The 15,435-nt window shown below is 42.2% G+C and overlaps 1 protein-coding gene across 2 annotated transcripts in view; it reads left to right on the top strand.

The window, feature by feature from the left end:
- syn3 (synapsin III) overlaps nt 1-15,435 on the top strand; it is an 83,211-nt gene that overhangs the window by 16,718 nt on the left and 51,058 nt on the right. For both annotated transcript variants that reach the window (XM_070928845.1, XM_070928846.1), the window contains exons 3-5: nt 2,429-2,520; nt 13,821-13,977; nt 15,324-15,413. In XM_070928845.1, the coding sequence (XP_070784946.1) occupies nt 2,429-2,520; nt 13,821-13,977; nt 15,324-15,413 (339 nt within the window). The remainder of the gene's footprint in view (nt 1-2,428; nt 2,521-13,820; nt 13,978-15,323; nt 15,414-15,435) is intronic.

The following is a 15,435-nucleotide window of genomic DNA, read 5'->3' on the forward strand; positions in this document are numbered from 1 at the left end:
TACTCTCCTTTTAGCTCTGTTTTTGGTCTCTCTCTACCAGATGTCAAGCTGTTCACCAGCTAGTTGCCAGCTTTGTCAGTCTGCTGGTTGGTGCGGTGCAGTCAGCATACAGTGGATTTGTCAGAGCTTTTTCACGGCTGTCTGCTGGAAAGGTTAATGAGAGCAGTGAGACTGAACCAAAACAGTAAAGTCACGAGCCATGAAACCAAAACAATGGCCTGAAAGATGCTAAAATGCTCAGTGGAACTGAGGGGAACTGTAGAGTTCAGTTATAATTCTCTGTGGTTTTGTCACTACAAGTAACATCTTTCACATTATGTGATCATTTGACTCATTGCTAATATAAACATTTTGATTAGAGCAGCTTTAAAGCTCTAGCTTGATCCACCACATTAACTATCAAGCGTGAAAACAATGTCAAAGTCACAGCGCCCCATTGTTCAGATTGAGCAGGGGATAAAAATAAACTGTGATACTGAGGATCTTTGCAATCAGAAGAGAACTTCGTCGAAGTCCTTGAGTCTACATGAATGCTTCATGCAAATGTTACCAATGCAAACCAGCTTCAAAGGGTTCCATGCTGTGCAATTAGGCTTTTATTTACCAAGCTAGTCCACGGTTTTGATCCATCGACCCTCCAGTCACAAACCTATTTCTTTGATTAGCTGACTGCCATATTCCATGTGCTGCACATGTGTGGATGGCTTACCTCCAAAATGCAATACATTGTTTTGAGAAGGAATTTTCTCCCTGAGTGTCTATGGGAAATATTTGAATAGCAAAAACAAGTCTGTTCACCCAAAATAAACCAAACAGCTTAAGATCATTTCTATAGCAAGAAGAGCTATAAATTAAAATGTGCTGATGCAAATACAATAATTATGGGTCAGGCCCTCCCGCCAAAAGCAGTGTTGAGACACACTGTAAATGTGTTTCTCTGTGTTCTCAGTGGCAGCATGCTGTGGTCACGTGACATTAACAGAAAAAAGAAAGCTGAACTCCTGGCCTCAGCTTGGCACATCTATGGATCGCCTTTTCATTTCATTATGTTTTGCCATTGAGTAACATTTCATTGTTAAACACATCATTCCTTTTATGCAGTGTTAAGAGGGAGTGAATGACTGGTCCATTGCTGACTCAGGTTTAGAGTACTCACAGACGGATGAAATGCAGCCATGTTTCTTTTTGTAGTGTTGTGTTTGGTAGTCGAGCACATCATGTCAAATTGAATTTTTGTTTTTCCACAGAGAGTCAGCAGGCTGCTTGTTTGGGGTCCATTAAATCTACTGCATTAGTGTCACTGGTCATACTTAAAAGTGAAGTGAAGACTAACAAATGGCGGCGTTTCATGTCAGGGTCAACTGGCTGCTGTTTAGCATCCCTCCAGGGCTTTCTGTACCTGGAGTTTAGGAGGATGGAGCATTGGGGTTGGACCCTGTCTGGGAACATGGGATACACTGTATGTGATCTAATAGTGTGTTAGATTGACAGAATCCATTCTCTGTGAGTCTAGCAGCCTTCAGCAATAATGTTCATCCACTTCTTCACTGAGGAAACATGAAGGGCTGATGTCCAGGTGGAAGCAGAAGGCTAAGTTTTAGGGCCATAACCATCAACGCCACAGAAGAAGTCATATGTTTCTGATAATACAGACTTCATTTACAGTTGATTTTCACTGTTCACAACATTCCTTTTATCGTTATTGTTATTATTTATGGTTTTGCAACATGCATGTTAAAATGCTGATATTTAGCAGGTGTAGTGTTTAACATTTTCACCATCTTAGTTTAGCGTGCTAGTATGCTAGCAACTGAACACAACATACATTAACATGACGGAGGAAAAGTTAATTTCAGAAATGCTACATTTGGTCAGTAGCACTGACATTAAAAGCTTTCTCGACTGCAGCGACCATCATTGGCAGGAAAATTGAATTGTCCCTCCCTGGTCCTTGTTGACTGTTGCCTCTCCTAGCCAGGCTACGGCCTTTCACAAGGCTCTCACTGTCCTGGAGGCCACAGACTGGGGATAACTCAATTTGCCTCCTCTCACCAACTCTCTCTGTCTCTGACTCTCGTCTTTTTCTCTCTGCTGTGCAAATGTACAAATGTAAAATGAATTCAGTCTGAAAGAATCTATTGTCTGCACTGTCTTTGTGGTCAGAGATACTTTTCCTGTCTTTTATTTTTTTTCTCTTCCTAGGAAAGATGTTAAAGTACTAGAGCCTCCATCTGCAGCTCCATCAAATGACTTTCACGAGTCAAATGCATGAAAGCAAGAGAGCATTTTCACTTTTGCTTTTTAAAGTGAATGTATTTCTGTCAGAAAGGCCTTTTATTCATCCGAGCACTGACAGGGAGTTCAATTACTGTAGGCAAACTTGACCTTGTACAGTATTTTGAGTCTTTTTTTCCTTTGTGCTCCCCAGGCAGAGTTCTCCGAGATCAACCTGGCCTCCTACGTCAACTCGGGATGTATGGTGGACATGCAGGTCAACAAGGGTGGCACCAAAGTGGTCAGGTAAGATGCGTGAGGACGAAAGAGAGCTCAAGTCCTTTTGACGCATTTGCCCACGCAATCTGTAATCTGCCTCAGTGAGCCTGCACAAAGAATCCAGTTCTTTTCTCTCAGTGGCATTGAGCATTACTGTGTATATATAACATTGCTTGCACTCAGAGGAATCAGGGCCGTAATTTGATTATGCCATGGGAAAACTAAAAAAAGACTTCTTACCCTGTTTCAACCTTGGTGGGAAATTTGTGTGACAATGTTGAAAAAAAGAAGGATTCAAAAGGTTTAATCTCAACATGTGCCTTTGAGCAGTTCTACTTCTCACAATGTCACCATGATGCTATTTCATATTGCAAAATGCGTGTTATGCAACCAGGAGTTTTAGCCAAGCAGTCTGATCGCTGCTCTGACAATATTGATAATTCCCATTAGGCCATTGGTTGCAGTGCCAGCTCTTGTGGTAACCAGGAAGCTAGTTGGAAGCTAGTTAAGCTAGTCTGAGCACATGTACTATGGAGTCATATAACCCTTCGTTACAGCTATTGGGGGCAGACAATGCTGACAACTGCTTGCACTTCATACGTCACCTTCATGCCAATAATCACAGCAAAGAATAAATTGTCTCAATCAAACCGAAAACACATGAGTAAAACAATGCTGTTTTTGGCTGGCTACTGAACATCTGGGCCATTTGAAGATTTCACCTGAAATGCTAAATTTAAAAATTTAAAAAAGAAACTTTTCATCTTGCAGTGGCAGAAGTGGCATCTGGCCAGTAAGTAAGCAGCTCCTGAAGCAGCAGCAGTTCGACACGTGAAGCTGAGTGTTTAAATAGACCACCCTGTTATGTGAAGTTGGCGCTCAGGCAGATCACTAATGATCAGCTGATCTGGGTGGCAAAGAATTCATGCTCCTGCGTCAACCTACACCATGAATGCCATTGCTTGCCATACTTGTAGGTAGTAAAAAACACTCTACTAGTAAAAAACCAAAGCATTTTATACACAGAAATCTGACATCACATGGCCGGAGGCATTATAATTATTATTATTTTCGGGTAATATGAATCCCACTATATCATTAATTCCCGTTATAACATAGGCATTGGTAACACAAATGATTTTAATGATCTGCATTATTCCATGAAAGCCATTAGTGCCTAGTTAGTTTGCTAAGTTACGCTTGGAGAATAATAGAAAAAATGCTTTAGTGTAGAGATGAATATTTTTGCTGCAACTAGTAGTGAATTGTGAAAATAGTTTACTCCTGCTTATCTATTCACCTACACCTGCAGCACAGCCATTTTGTTTTGTCTTTTTTCTTGTCTGGTTGTTATGTTTGCCCCCAGCGAGCTCTCTCCTTGACACCCAACATGCCATCGCTAGTAGAGCGATCACATACACCAGATCTGCAAACTCTCAATAGTCCTCTGCTTCTTATTCTCCCAGCTTCTGAGCTTCTGCATCCAGATTGGTCCATTAGATCAGCTAACTGAGCGCGTGCCATCCAGTGTCAGCCCACTAGTCCTCATTCTGGCCTCGTTTGGGGAATAATCACCTAATCTGTGTTTTGGATTTTGTAAAACAACTTTCTTATCGGTGTTGAAAGTAGCACCGTGCAGTGCAGTGCAGTGTGAAATCGAGCGAGTGTAATCCCAGACAGGGAGCAGCAGCACATGGCTCACGTTACAATGCAACTTGTTGTCAGAATCGACACAGAGGTCATTGTGTGGGTTGAGTATTTTTTGGTGATATTGCTGTAATGATAGAGAAGCCAAATTGGCTGCAGATGGTGTGACTGCTGCCTTGTTCACAAACACAGCTATTCACTGCCAAATTGTTGTGGTTTCGCTTGTCGTTCATGACTCTGAACTTGACTACAAACAGTATAATGCTTGTTCAAACGCCCTAAAGTTGATATCTCTCATTGAGCAAGACACTGAAGGTTTCTCTGGATAAAAGGTCAGCTAAAGACTTGAGAGAGTAAACTGATTCAAATCTGTCCTTGCCATAGATTATAGACAATGAAAGCAAATTATTTCTTTGATAGCAATGTGTTTCATGTAAGACGTCCACAGATAGACACAGGACAGACATAACACTAGTTTCCCAAGTACAAACTAAATGCACTCTGTCTGATTACATTTTTCCGTGTGGGATCATGTGATGGCTGCACACGCGGCACGTTTACACTGCAGTGTATGTTAAAAGCAGGGTCCAGCTCTTCCACGTGCCTCCTGGCTGTTGTGTTCACAGCGCTCTGACCTCTGACCTCTGCTGGCTCCATGCAGCAGCACGCTTTCTCACAGTTCTGTGGTGCTGGGTTGTTTATGTAGTGAGGTTTCATGTTTGCTATACAGTACAAAAATATGAATTTACTGTACGGTTAAATATGGAATGGAGACGATTGATCTCACATGATAACTTAAGAATAAGCTAAACTAGAAAAAATGTTATATATATTGTGTGTGTGGTTAATATTCTTGTTTAAGTTTTGTGCTTTGTTGGATGATATGCAGGTGTAAATGTAAACATCCAGTCATCCAAACAAGCTTTGAACGTGATCACATAAACATTTGGCCACCTTAAGCATGAAAGTGTAAAAGAAGTGCATCTGAGCTACATGAACAAGACAAAACCTGGACTGTCAGGATACTGATGGATGTGGAGAGGTGTGTGTGTGCTGGAGACGTGTTTTAACACAGTGTGACACCAGAGGCCAGATGTGTCTATGGTGCAAAAAACATGCTGTGTTCCGAAACAGGTGTCAGAATGTGCGTACACGTGTTCTCCTAGAGCAGTAGTTCTCAAACTGAGGGGGCATAGAGCCACTGCAGGGAGGGGTGTGGATGACCTGAGGAAAAATATGGAGTGGAACTAAGTTGAATGAACATGATTTATGTAGGGGAAAAAAAGAAAAAAAGAAACGTTTGCTGATGCTATCGTGCTGACTAGAATCACTTCTTTTATTTCAATCAAATTCAACGTGGCTCCTTTTGTTTGTTGCTCCACCAATATTGTTCATGACCGATAAGTATTCAATCCTTTTACATGTGGTGGGGTGGGCATGAACTTTTTTCTGCTTCTGAAGGGGGGCATGACAGAAAAATGTGCAATATAAAACTTTATGTTAAATGTTGTTGTGTGTCTACTTCCACTTATGGCTAACTGCAGGAGTGGAAGTCAAACAGAAGCTTGTGTATGGACGGCTCTAAAGATCTGATAAAAAGAACACGAATATATATATATATATATATATATATGTCTGATTGTGAACTTGTGCAGGTTCTGGCCCCAGATCCAGAAACAAAATGTATGTCAGTGCGTCAGGTGTTAGGGATCATCATTTGTGGGGGGATGTGTTTACTTTGGCTTGGTTTTGATATTACTAACCGTCCTTTCGCTCTCCTCACAAATTCTTCTTGATGAACCAAAACAACAACTAAATAAAACATGCCACAAATCCCGACGGCCGGTTCCTGCTTCCAGGGCATAAAAAGTGGAGCTTACATGCAATTTTGCTGCCACTGTGTGCAACGTGGCACGCACCGCACGGCCTACAGTACAGCAGAGTGACACGCCACGAGGTACAGTAGTTATGGCGTGTTGTTCCCCGCTGCACTGCTGTAGTCAGCCCTTTGGCTTCTCCGCTCTGTGCTGCCAAAACCTCCGGCGAGCTGCTCGGCTCCAAAGTGGGAACACTGGTCTGGCTGAAAGACGGATCCCTGCAGCCAAAGTATGATAAGCCACAGAGCAACGTTTTCTCTCCTCCACCATGCTTACACAGCTCCTGGTGTGGTTAATAAAGCCCGTTGATTAATTAGTGGTGATTAATGTCGAGGAGCGGGGGTGTTAATGGCTGGTGATGGAGGAGTTTATTGAGCTTGTTTTACTGTTGCACTCACTGGAAGTAGTTTTGGGCTGCAGCGTCAGCTAGATGGGCAAATTGTGGCTGTGAAGGTAAATGTGATTTGGAGATTTTAAACTGTTTGGAGTTCAGCACAACAAACCTCAGAATTCAATAAAAAAAACATGTATTGCTCTTAGAGGGCCTAATTAACACTAGCTGCTCACATTATTGCGCCTGTGAGGACACTGATAACCACACTATTACTGAATTTCAATGGAGCAAGCTTAATTTAAACCAAGCAAGTTGTTTTTTTCTTAGCACACAGCACTTTGACGGCATCATGAATTGATTATTTACATAATATTAACTCATTCAGTCATCCATAAACTTGGATTAATCTTTCATCATAGTCCCTTATTAGCTTCAAATATGGATGTATTACTCACATCAGATACATTACAATCCTGAAGGTGTCAGATATGATAGTTCATTACAGAATCGTAACTAATCAGTGAAACCTGTGAGGTTTTCACTGTCTCTGTTGGGGCATTGCTATGTTTCCTGTTGGTGGACAGATGTAAATCGTTCAGCCCTGCATGATAGGAACACAACAGGGGCCCACTTGTAAAAACATTGCTCCATTGCGCTACTACTGCTCAAAAACTGCACAGGATACCTTTCCACAGTGGGTGGAATACCGGTACTGCTGGGACTGATGGGTTAAAAGACATGGAGAAAACGTTGAAAAACAGTATTTTTTTTAACTGAGCTGACTTCACCTAAAGTGTCCATGGATGTATGAAGTCAGTTTAGCTTATGTTCATTGAAAGCCACCACATCAGGGTGTCCTATCATTAATCATTAGGGCATAGTACTTAGTAATAGCACAGTTTCAGCTCTCAACAGTCCCTAATGCAATTCAGTCCTTTTCTGTAAATACATGAAAATGTTTTAGATTAGCTGACTGGATTTGAGAAAGTTCTGTAAATTCGTTTCAATAATACACTGAATTACATGTTCAGATGGGCGTTTTCTTTTGCCGCGTGTGGTTCCCGACCTCGCCACGGCCGGACAGCCTCGTCACATTCCTCGTCGTTCTCGGCCCTATATGTGGAGGGAGGGAGGCGGCCAGATGACATTAGCAGATCCTTGTCTGATTTCGTTTTTTTTTTTCTCTCCTTCTATTTAATTTGCTGTCCTGAAAGTTACCGGTCTCAGCCAGACAGGGCCACCCCTCTTTTCCTTTCCAATCCCTGCAGAACCCATAACAAGACTCTCCTCCTTTGGTTACCTCAGGTGACGATTTACTGCTTAGACCACACAGAGACGATTCACACACACACACACACACACACACACACACACACACACACACACACACACACAAAACAAGCCTTAGCCCCTCCCCCCTTCCCTTTCCATTTTAATCGGTGAAGGAACTGTCTGCCTGGAGCAGCCTCAACACCTAATACCTCAGACAGATTCATCTTGTTACCGAGCAAATAAATCCCACTCACAGGCACGCTGAGTTCAGACATGGCTTTCAGAGGCTTGAAGGTGGTTTCCTTTAGGAGCGCTGTGACTGGAATGAAAGCATACAGCGGCCGTGAGGCCCACTCCACCATCCCTGCTTTTGTAATATAGCCATGAATACAAATGGCCCTGCTAATTCACTCAAACTCCTAACAACAGTAATTTCCCCTTCTGCCAGAGGTCATTTGGTGCTCTATCGCTCTTGCAGCTCCTTTCCTCATTACATCTGCCTCCCGTGAGACTCTTCTCCAAATCCTCAACACAATCACTGTTAAACAACTAAACATTCTCTAATTTGTTTTGCTAGTAGATGGGCCTAAGTTACCCCTCCTCCCGTTTAGATTTTAGAGGTGTACAAGTCTTTTAGTTGTTGCCGTGCGTCCTTTGTATTCTATGTGACCTCCGCTGCGTTCAGTGCGATGTGGAGATGAGCCCTGGAGTGTGATTGCAACCGGAGCCAATCCAGAGCTTTGGCAGCCCCGACCAGGCCACCGCCCAGTATCTGAACCACTGCCAGGTCACACTGGTGCCACCGGGCCTGGAGCCACAGCCACAACCACAGGGAGTCCTAGATCCAGGCCAGGGGACCACAACATGATGCTAGGCTACAGGGAGTCACTGTACACACAGAGAATGGAGGGTTCTTCGGGGTTCTTTGGACACATGCCTACAGTCCTAGATAAAAGCCCAAAGTTCAACATTGATTGTGATTAGATGCAAAGCGTTCACCTTTGATCAACCTTTACTCAAACATTTCAATTTGTTTCCTACTGACCAAGTGAATATCAACCCACCACTTAAAATAAACAAAAATGTTGATTTTCGCAAACTTGGACTAAGTGGACAGCGGGGGTTTTGGAAAATCCCTCTCCGGGTGTTTCTGATTGATGATGTTTATCTTTTAACAAAAGCATACAAAGTTTTCATTAGCAGAGCGCCAGAGTAGTAAAACCCCAATGCTAATATCTTTGTTTAATGTTTGACGGGACTTAACATTTGTTACATAAAAGCAAGAGTGCTCTGCTACAGTGCTGCCAAAAAGCATGATAAGGCAATCCTAATCTCCAAATGATCAATTTAATTGCTTTGGATTTGCAACAGTTATTATATCCTCAAAGCTGCACAAGGTAAGATTTTAATGTAATATTACAGCAGCTTTGTTGGTGAGGATGCAACAAAGAGAACTGAGTGGGAGCTCCATTGAGATAAAACACTGTTAAGTGTTCTCTTTTGGTTTAAGCTTACATAACAAGTTTGTGGCACTATGTAGAGGTTTTTCTCTTTTGGCTATAGTGTCTGTCCCCTTAACAGGAAAGCACAGATTTTTCTCTCTTAGGTGCATTTCCCTCCGATGACAGAGAGCCAGTTCAGCACAATGCACCATTGTGAACAAGTGCTGCGTTGATCCTCAGTATGTACTGTTTGACATTTGTGGCATTCCCGCAGATTTCTACCCCGATTATCCTTATCACTGAGAGACAGACTGATGGCAGGACGATAAGGCCCTCACCAGCCTTTGAGCCAGGCACAGGGCCGTTATGAAGACAAATGTTCCCCACAATTCAGACATCCCTGTGGAGCCTATTAGAAGGTCAGAGATTCTGTATGATAAATGGATCTGGAGAGCAAAATGGCAGCATATTGTCTTTGGTTTGAATAGTTTTCTGCTTTGGGAATGCTGATGAAAACATCCTGTTCTACTGTATATTGTGTAATGGTCTTATACAACCGTCAGGCTTGCAGTGTATTGATAACCAGATATAAAAGATGGTGAACTTCTTCGTGGCTTTAAAATTTCTTGTTGCCGTTTTGAGTGTTACCTGCTCTTTATTATTTCTTTGTTGTGTTTACAGCTGGTTTCCACTGCCACTTAATTGGTTAAAGCCAATAATGAAGCTGATATTGTGCAACATCAGCATTCATTTGATGACGTGTTTCTAGTCACCTGATTAATTTAATTACAAAACCCCTGAGGGAAATATCTGGCTGCTAAATGCTCTACTGTGTTTGCAAGCTTGTTGCTAACTTTGTCCATCTCCCATTTGGAGCTTTTTCACAGAAAACAACTGGCTAAAGCGTCTAGAAATGACGCTGGTGAGAGCCGTGAGACTCAAACTCAAACCAAGACAATGACCTGAAAGACGCTAAAGCGTGCCGTAGAGCTGGAAACTGCAGTCTAGTGGGCTCATCACTGCGAGCAACCACTTTCACATGCACGTTGTCTTAAGATCCTTTTTTAACATAAAAATATGGATTGTAGCAGCTTTAAATATTTGAATGTTTTGAGGCATGCTACAGTTCCCTGTAAACAGCCCATGACTCACACATACAGGGAACTGCACGGTTATGCAGTGTCACTTTTATTAAACAAGTAAAAAATCAGTCAGTAGTATGAAATTATTGCTTTTATGAGTTTCACTCGAAACATATTTCATGTCTAGAAATAAGTGACAATACTTGACATCAAATAAGGCAGATTCACTAGTATTAAGACATTAAGACAAACTGTTCCTCTTTTTGCGGGTCTTGCTCAGCGTACTATTCAAGTGTTGAGTGAGCTCATGATTCCACATGGATCCATTCCCTCCTCATGTCCTAATCTATAACCCTGCTATCGCCATATAAGTGCCTGTTATCAGCCTTTATTGCACCACTGATAACCCATTCAAAGGGTGCATTAGCATACCGCTCGTGAAGTGATGACTGTAGGGCCCGAGTGATGCGGATCGTAAAGCATAGACGTGGAGCTTTAGTGTAATCCACGACCCGCAGGGAGCCCTGCTTCTGCCGAACGAGTCCGAGTGAAGAGACAGAAAAACAAAGTTAATGGGTGACAAACCTCAGTAATGCTCTGCTGCTATAGGGCACTGTCTCCATTAACCGTAGCCCAGTGAAAGCCATCCCACTGAGCTGAATGCCTTCTGCATCTGGCCTTTCTGTGATAATGAGGTAGCGCAAAGGTGTAGTCCATCTGATCGTATGCATGCATGCGCTTAGCATCGCATAGAGAAAACCGTTTCACTGTGCTGCCCAACAGTACAGCTTGTAGTAGTGAACAAATCATGATTGATAAAAACAAGGGACAAGAGGTTGTCCTTACTAATGTACATCTGCATTATGAATATATCAGACAAAAATGTATGCTGTGAGGATATGAATGCATTTAAGTTTGGTCATTAATCCCTAAAAAAATTAATGAATCCATACAATTTTGCAATTTTTACATAGATTTGGATGCATTTTGTATTTATTTGATAGTGGGCAGTTGAGATTGAGGTGACAGGAAAGGGTAATAAAGAGAGGAGGGGTGACATGCCACAAAAGTCTTGATTAATCGTTTAAAGTACATTTTTAAATAGTCATTTTTAAAGCAGAAATGCTCAAAAGTCACGGTTCCAGCATCTCAAATGTGAATACTTTCTGGTTTCCTTAGTCTTGTATAATTGTAAATTGAACACCTTTGCATTTTGGACTGTTTGTCGGACAAAATATGTCGTTTAAAGATGTAAGAAGATGGACAATTTGTACCACTTTATGTAACAATGAATAAATTAATGGAGAAAATCAGTGGCAGATAAATCCATAATGGAAATAATAGTTAGTTGCGACCCTACTTGCTTCCATGCCTGCATTCAACCTAGCTGATCTGGATGTGAAGGTGGACTGGTTTTGTTTTAGACAGATAGGACAGGTGTATTTTAAATCAATGTCTTGCTGCGTAAAACTTCCCACGCACACTCTTAAGCAGAATGTCGTTCTCTTTTAACTTAGGGTGTTTGCTAGAAACAGCACGTTACACAAATTGGCCCATGTATTTACCAGGAACTTGTGTTTCACATGAACTGTTGAGTCTGGTTTGGTTCTGGAGCCTCAATAAACAGCTTCATCCAGTATAAATAGCAGAGCCTTTGGTCTGTTGCCACTGCGGGTGAGTGCAGCAGCGGGGAGGAACAGCTGTAGTCGCTCTGTCGCCGAGACCAGATCACTCCTTAGTCATCCTGCCAGTCCTGGTCATGCGGTCTAACATAAGCAACACTTGAAGACCCAGAGCCTGTTTGAGGGCCTGGCTGTAATTTCACCCTACAACCTGCAGCCATCTTGTGTGTGTGTATACCTGTGCATACATGCACAGGCATTTTTATTGTGCATGTGTGATGTTCAAGTGTCCTCGTCTGCAAATACTGAAGTCGTCTAGCTAGAGCTTTGAGAAGTCTGTGTGAAAAGCCAATAATCATATAAAGCAAAACACACTTGCATTGTACATACATTAAAAAGTACACTATGTACTGGAAATGTACATTTATAACTTAAACTGTGTGATTCAGATACATTTTAGAGTTTGGGAGAAAGAGATTTGCAGTGTAGAAATCTAAATAATGCAAGTATAAATGGTTGCATAATATCTTTTAACAGCTCTCCTCATCACAGAAACACTGATCAAACCAATAAAATTCAAAATAAGAGCAGACAACACGTACTGACATGAAAGATTTAAAAAAGTGCAGTAAATGACAGGAATCTGAAACATGCACAGTTGCACAATACATGAATGAAAACTGAAAACATTAATAGGTAAAACATGACTGCTGTCAAAGTGAATTTCCTGTGAATTTTAATGTGAAATGTGGGCTGCTTTAAATGAGGCTTCCAGGTGCCTGATGGGTCGCTTGGCCCTGCTCCCAGAACAGTTTGTAAAGGAAGGATTAGGCTGTGTTAATTGGATAGATGGTCCAAAAAGATTAAGTGCCCCGAGGAGCGTTTCCTCACCCCTTCAGATCGACACAGTCGCTGAATAATGGAGCCCTTGACTGTAAACAGGGCCCAGACACAGTGTGTTAATGTGCTGACAGAGCTGTCAGCCCGGGAGGAGCCAATGTGTCCGAGATGCTTGACACGAGCAGTCAGGTTAGAGGTTTTCAACAAAAAGATGATTCTTTTTAAAGCTTTCATTTAAAAAAAATCCTCTATTGAAAAGGGAGAGTCCAAATACACCTGTCTGTCCGTCTTCCTGTTTACATGTCGTCTGTCCGTCTTCCATCTTCCTGTTTACATGTCATCTGTCCTGAGATCCCATGGGTACTCAGTAAGGTTAAAGTTTCATATCCTTGATTCAGAATTCACAATGTCAGTAGTTGAAGATGTTGGGACTGAAAGACTAACAGCCTGTGAAAATGAGTGGATAATCTGAATTTACATCTAAAGTTGAATATAGCACCGCAGTAGGTATTCCTCAGCTTGTTTCCTTGTTTTCCTACGTCAACTCACCACATCTCCAAGCCCTGCGGATGAATGGAATGGAATGACGAATTCCCCCCACAACCTTTTGACTCAGCAAAGCCAGGAGTAAAACGAGAGTCTACAGCCAAGCTAGCAGCTCTGTGAGGCTCAGGCACTCAGGCTAAATGCTGACATCAGCATGCTAACATGCTCACAAAGACAATGCTAACATGCTGATGTTTAGCGGGTATAATGTTTCCCATGTTCATCATTTTAGTTTAGCATGTTAGCATTAGCTAATTAGCACTAACAGTACAGTTGAGGCTGATGGGAATGCCATTGCAGGTATTTGGTGATGAAGTATTGAACAAATTGAAATGTGGACCTGATGATGGTGCTAGATATGGAAAGTCAGGTGATCAGTGTCTGTGCCAAATTTCATGGCAATCCATCCAATACTTCAGTCTGAACCAAAGTGGTGGACTGACCGACAGACATTGCCAATCCCTGATCAATGCCGCTAGTGTGACTAAAAATGCATCTTAAATTTCATTGAATTCCTCCCTATTGTATTGTACTCTTAAACTACCTTTAATTTTACCATAGAGGACGTTAAAAGTCAGTTTACACTCCCCTTGCAGATTGACAACCCAGACCAGGCCAAACTCCACTATCTGATGATTTTCGTTTCCATGTCTGCCCTGCCGCAGGTCCTTTAAGCCAGACTTCGTCCTGATTCGCCAGCATGCCTACAGCATGATCCCCGGTGAGGACTTCAGGAACCTTGTGATCGGCTTGCATTTCGGCGGCGTCCCGAGCATCAACTCCCTCTTCTCCATCTACAACTTCTGCAGCAAACCTTGGGTGGTAAGCAATTTTGAACTGCTCTCTGTGCTCTACTTTAACCCACACAAAGGTGCTGCTTGTCCCTCGGCGGCTGCCTCTAACTGATTTATGGGCTATTAAAGGGAGCTGTAACACCTGTCTCTGGAGTCGGCGGAGCGAGTGGCCTCCACCACCATTATTACTCAGTCTGTACTCAAGATACAAGACTGCAGTGAAAAGGGTGTGAACGCGTGGCTCTGGTCACCTACAGTACAAGTTTAAAGGAGCAAATATGTTCCACATGAGGCAACACACATACTTTCATAATTTGGTGAAAAAATGCACTTCTCCATGTTGTAACTCATTTACCACATATTGACTCTGTTATTGACTCTGTTGTTGTTGTTTATTGGAAAGTGATAGGTGGAGGCAGACAGGAAATGGGCGGTCTTGTTTACATGTTTTTCTTTTCTGTCAAAAGTGTGTCCATTTTGCTACTCTGAATAATGCTAACCATGCTAGCCTCAATGTACCCTTGTTTGTTTATTGTTCCCAAATGATGCCCCCAGTTGGGGAACCACTGTACCAGTTGTTCATTGTGATACTGCACTGTATCTGTATCTGTAGCAACTTCCATGTCTCTACAAGTCAATGGAGAACAGGAAATCAATCAGGAACCCATGCTAGGTTTGAAAAATGGTTGGCAACAATATAAAGCATATGTGAGGTTAAGTTTATAGGGCTTAAACGTTTACTGGGGATCTATTTAGTTGTTAGTTTGGTATTCGCGATCTAAAACATCAACAGTAAATGTCAGGTTTTGTTGTCAGAGCTTCTTTTTAGAGCTGCCATCTACAATCACACAGGGGAAAACACCCATTATAAAAGAGGTAGAGAAACATTTCTACACCCAGTGTAGCAGAAAATTGCCCAGAACACAATGCAGCTAAAATGTCAAGCTGTTACGTCAGCCCACAGCTGGATGCAACAAGTTCAAAACCATTAACTGAAGTAGGTAAGGCAGGTACAAGGAAGTGGGTCCACCAGAAAATTACAACACCTCAACATTGAATAATAATAATAATAGATTTTTCCATTTAGGGCAACAGTTGTTCAGACTTCCACAGTCAGAGTTGGGTTTAACAGTGGTGGGTCACATTTTATAAGCATCTGGGAGGGCCAGAAAAATCTCATCAATTCAGACAAAACACCCCCATACCATCCCAATCCCAGATGTGGAGGTCTAGATGATCCATCGTGCATGTCCGCTGGTTATGAATGTCCTGCTGTGAAAACAGGTGTAACTTCTCAAAGCTTCTCTACAGCCTCTCCTGCCCTTCACTGCTTAAATAATGACGTCTGACTGTCTTGTTTATTTCTGCTTGCAGTTTTCTCAGATGATTAAGCTCTACCACTCCCTCGGTCCTGAGAAATTCCCCCTGAATGAACAAACCTTCTATCCAAACCACACGCAGATGGTGAGTGCCTCGCAGATATTAT

The sequence above is a fragment of the Enoplosus armatus genome, chromosome 22 (genome assembly GCF_043641665.1).
Source record: "Enoplosus armatus isolate fEnoArm2 chromosome 22, fEnoArm2.hap1, whole genome shotgun sequence".
Classification (NCBI taxonomy): domain Eukaryota; kingdom Metazoa; phylum Chordata; class Actinopteri; order Centrarchiformes; family Enoplosidae; genus Enoplosus; species Enoplosus armatus.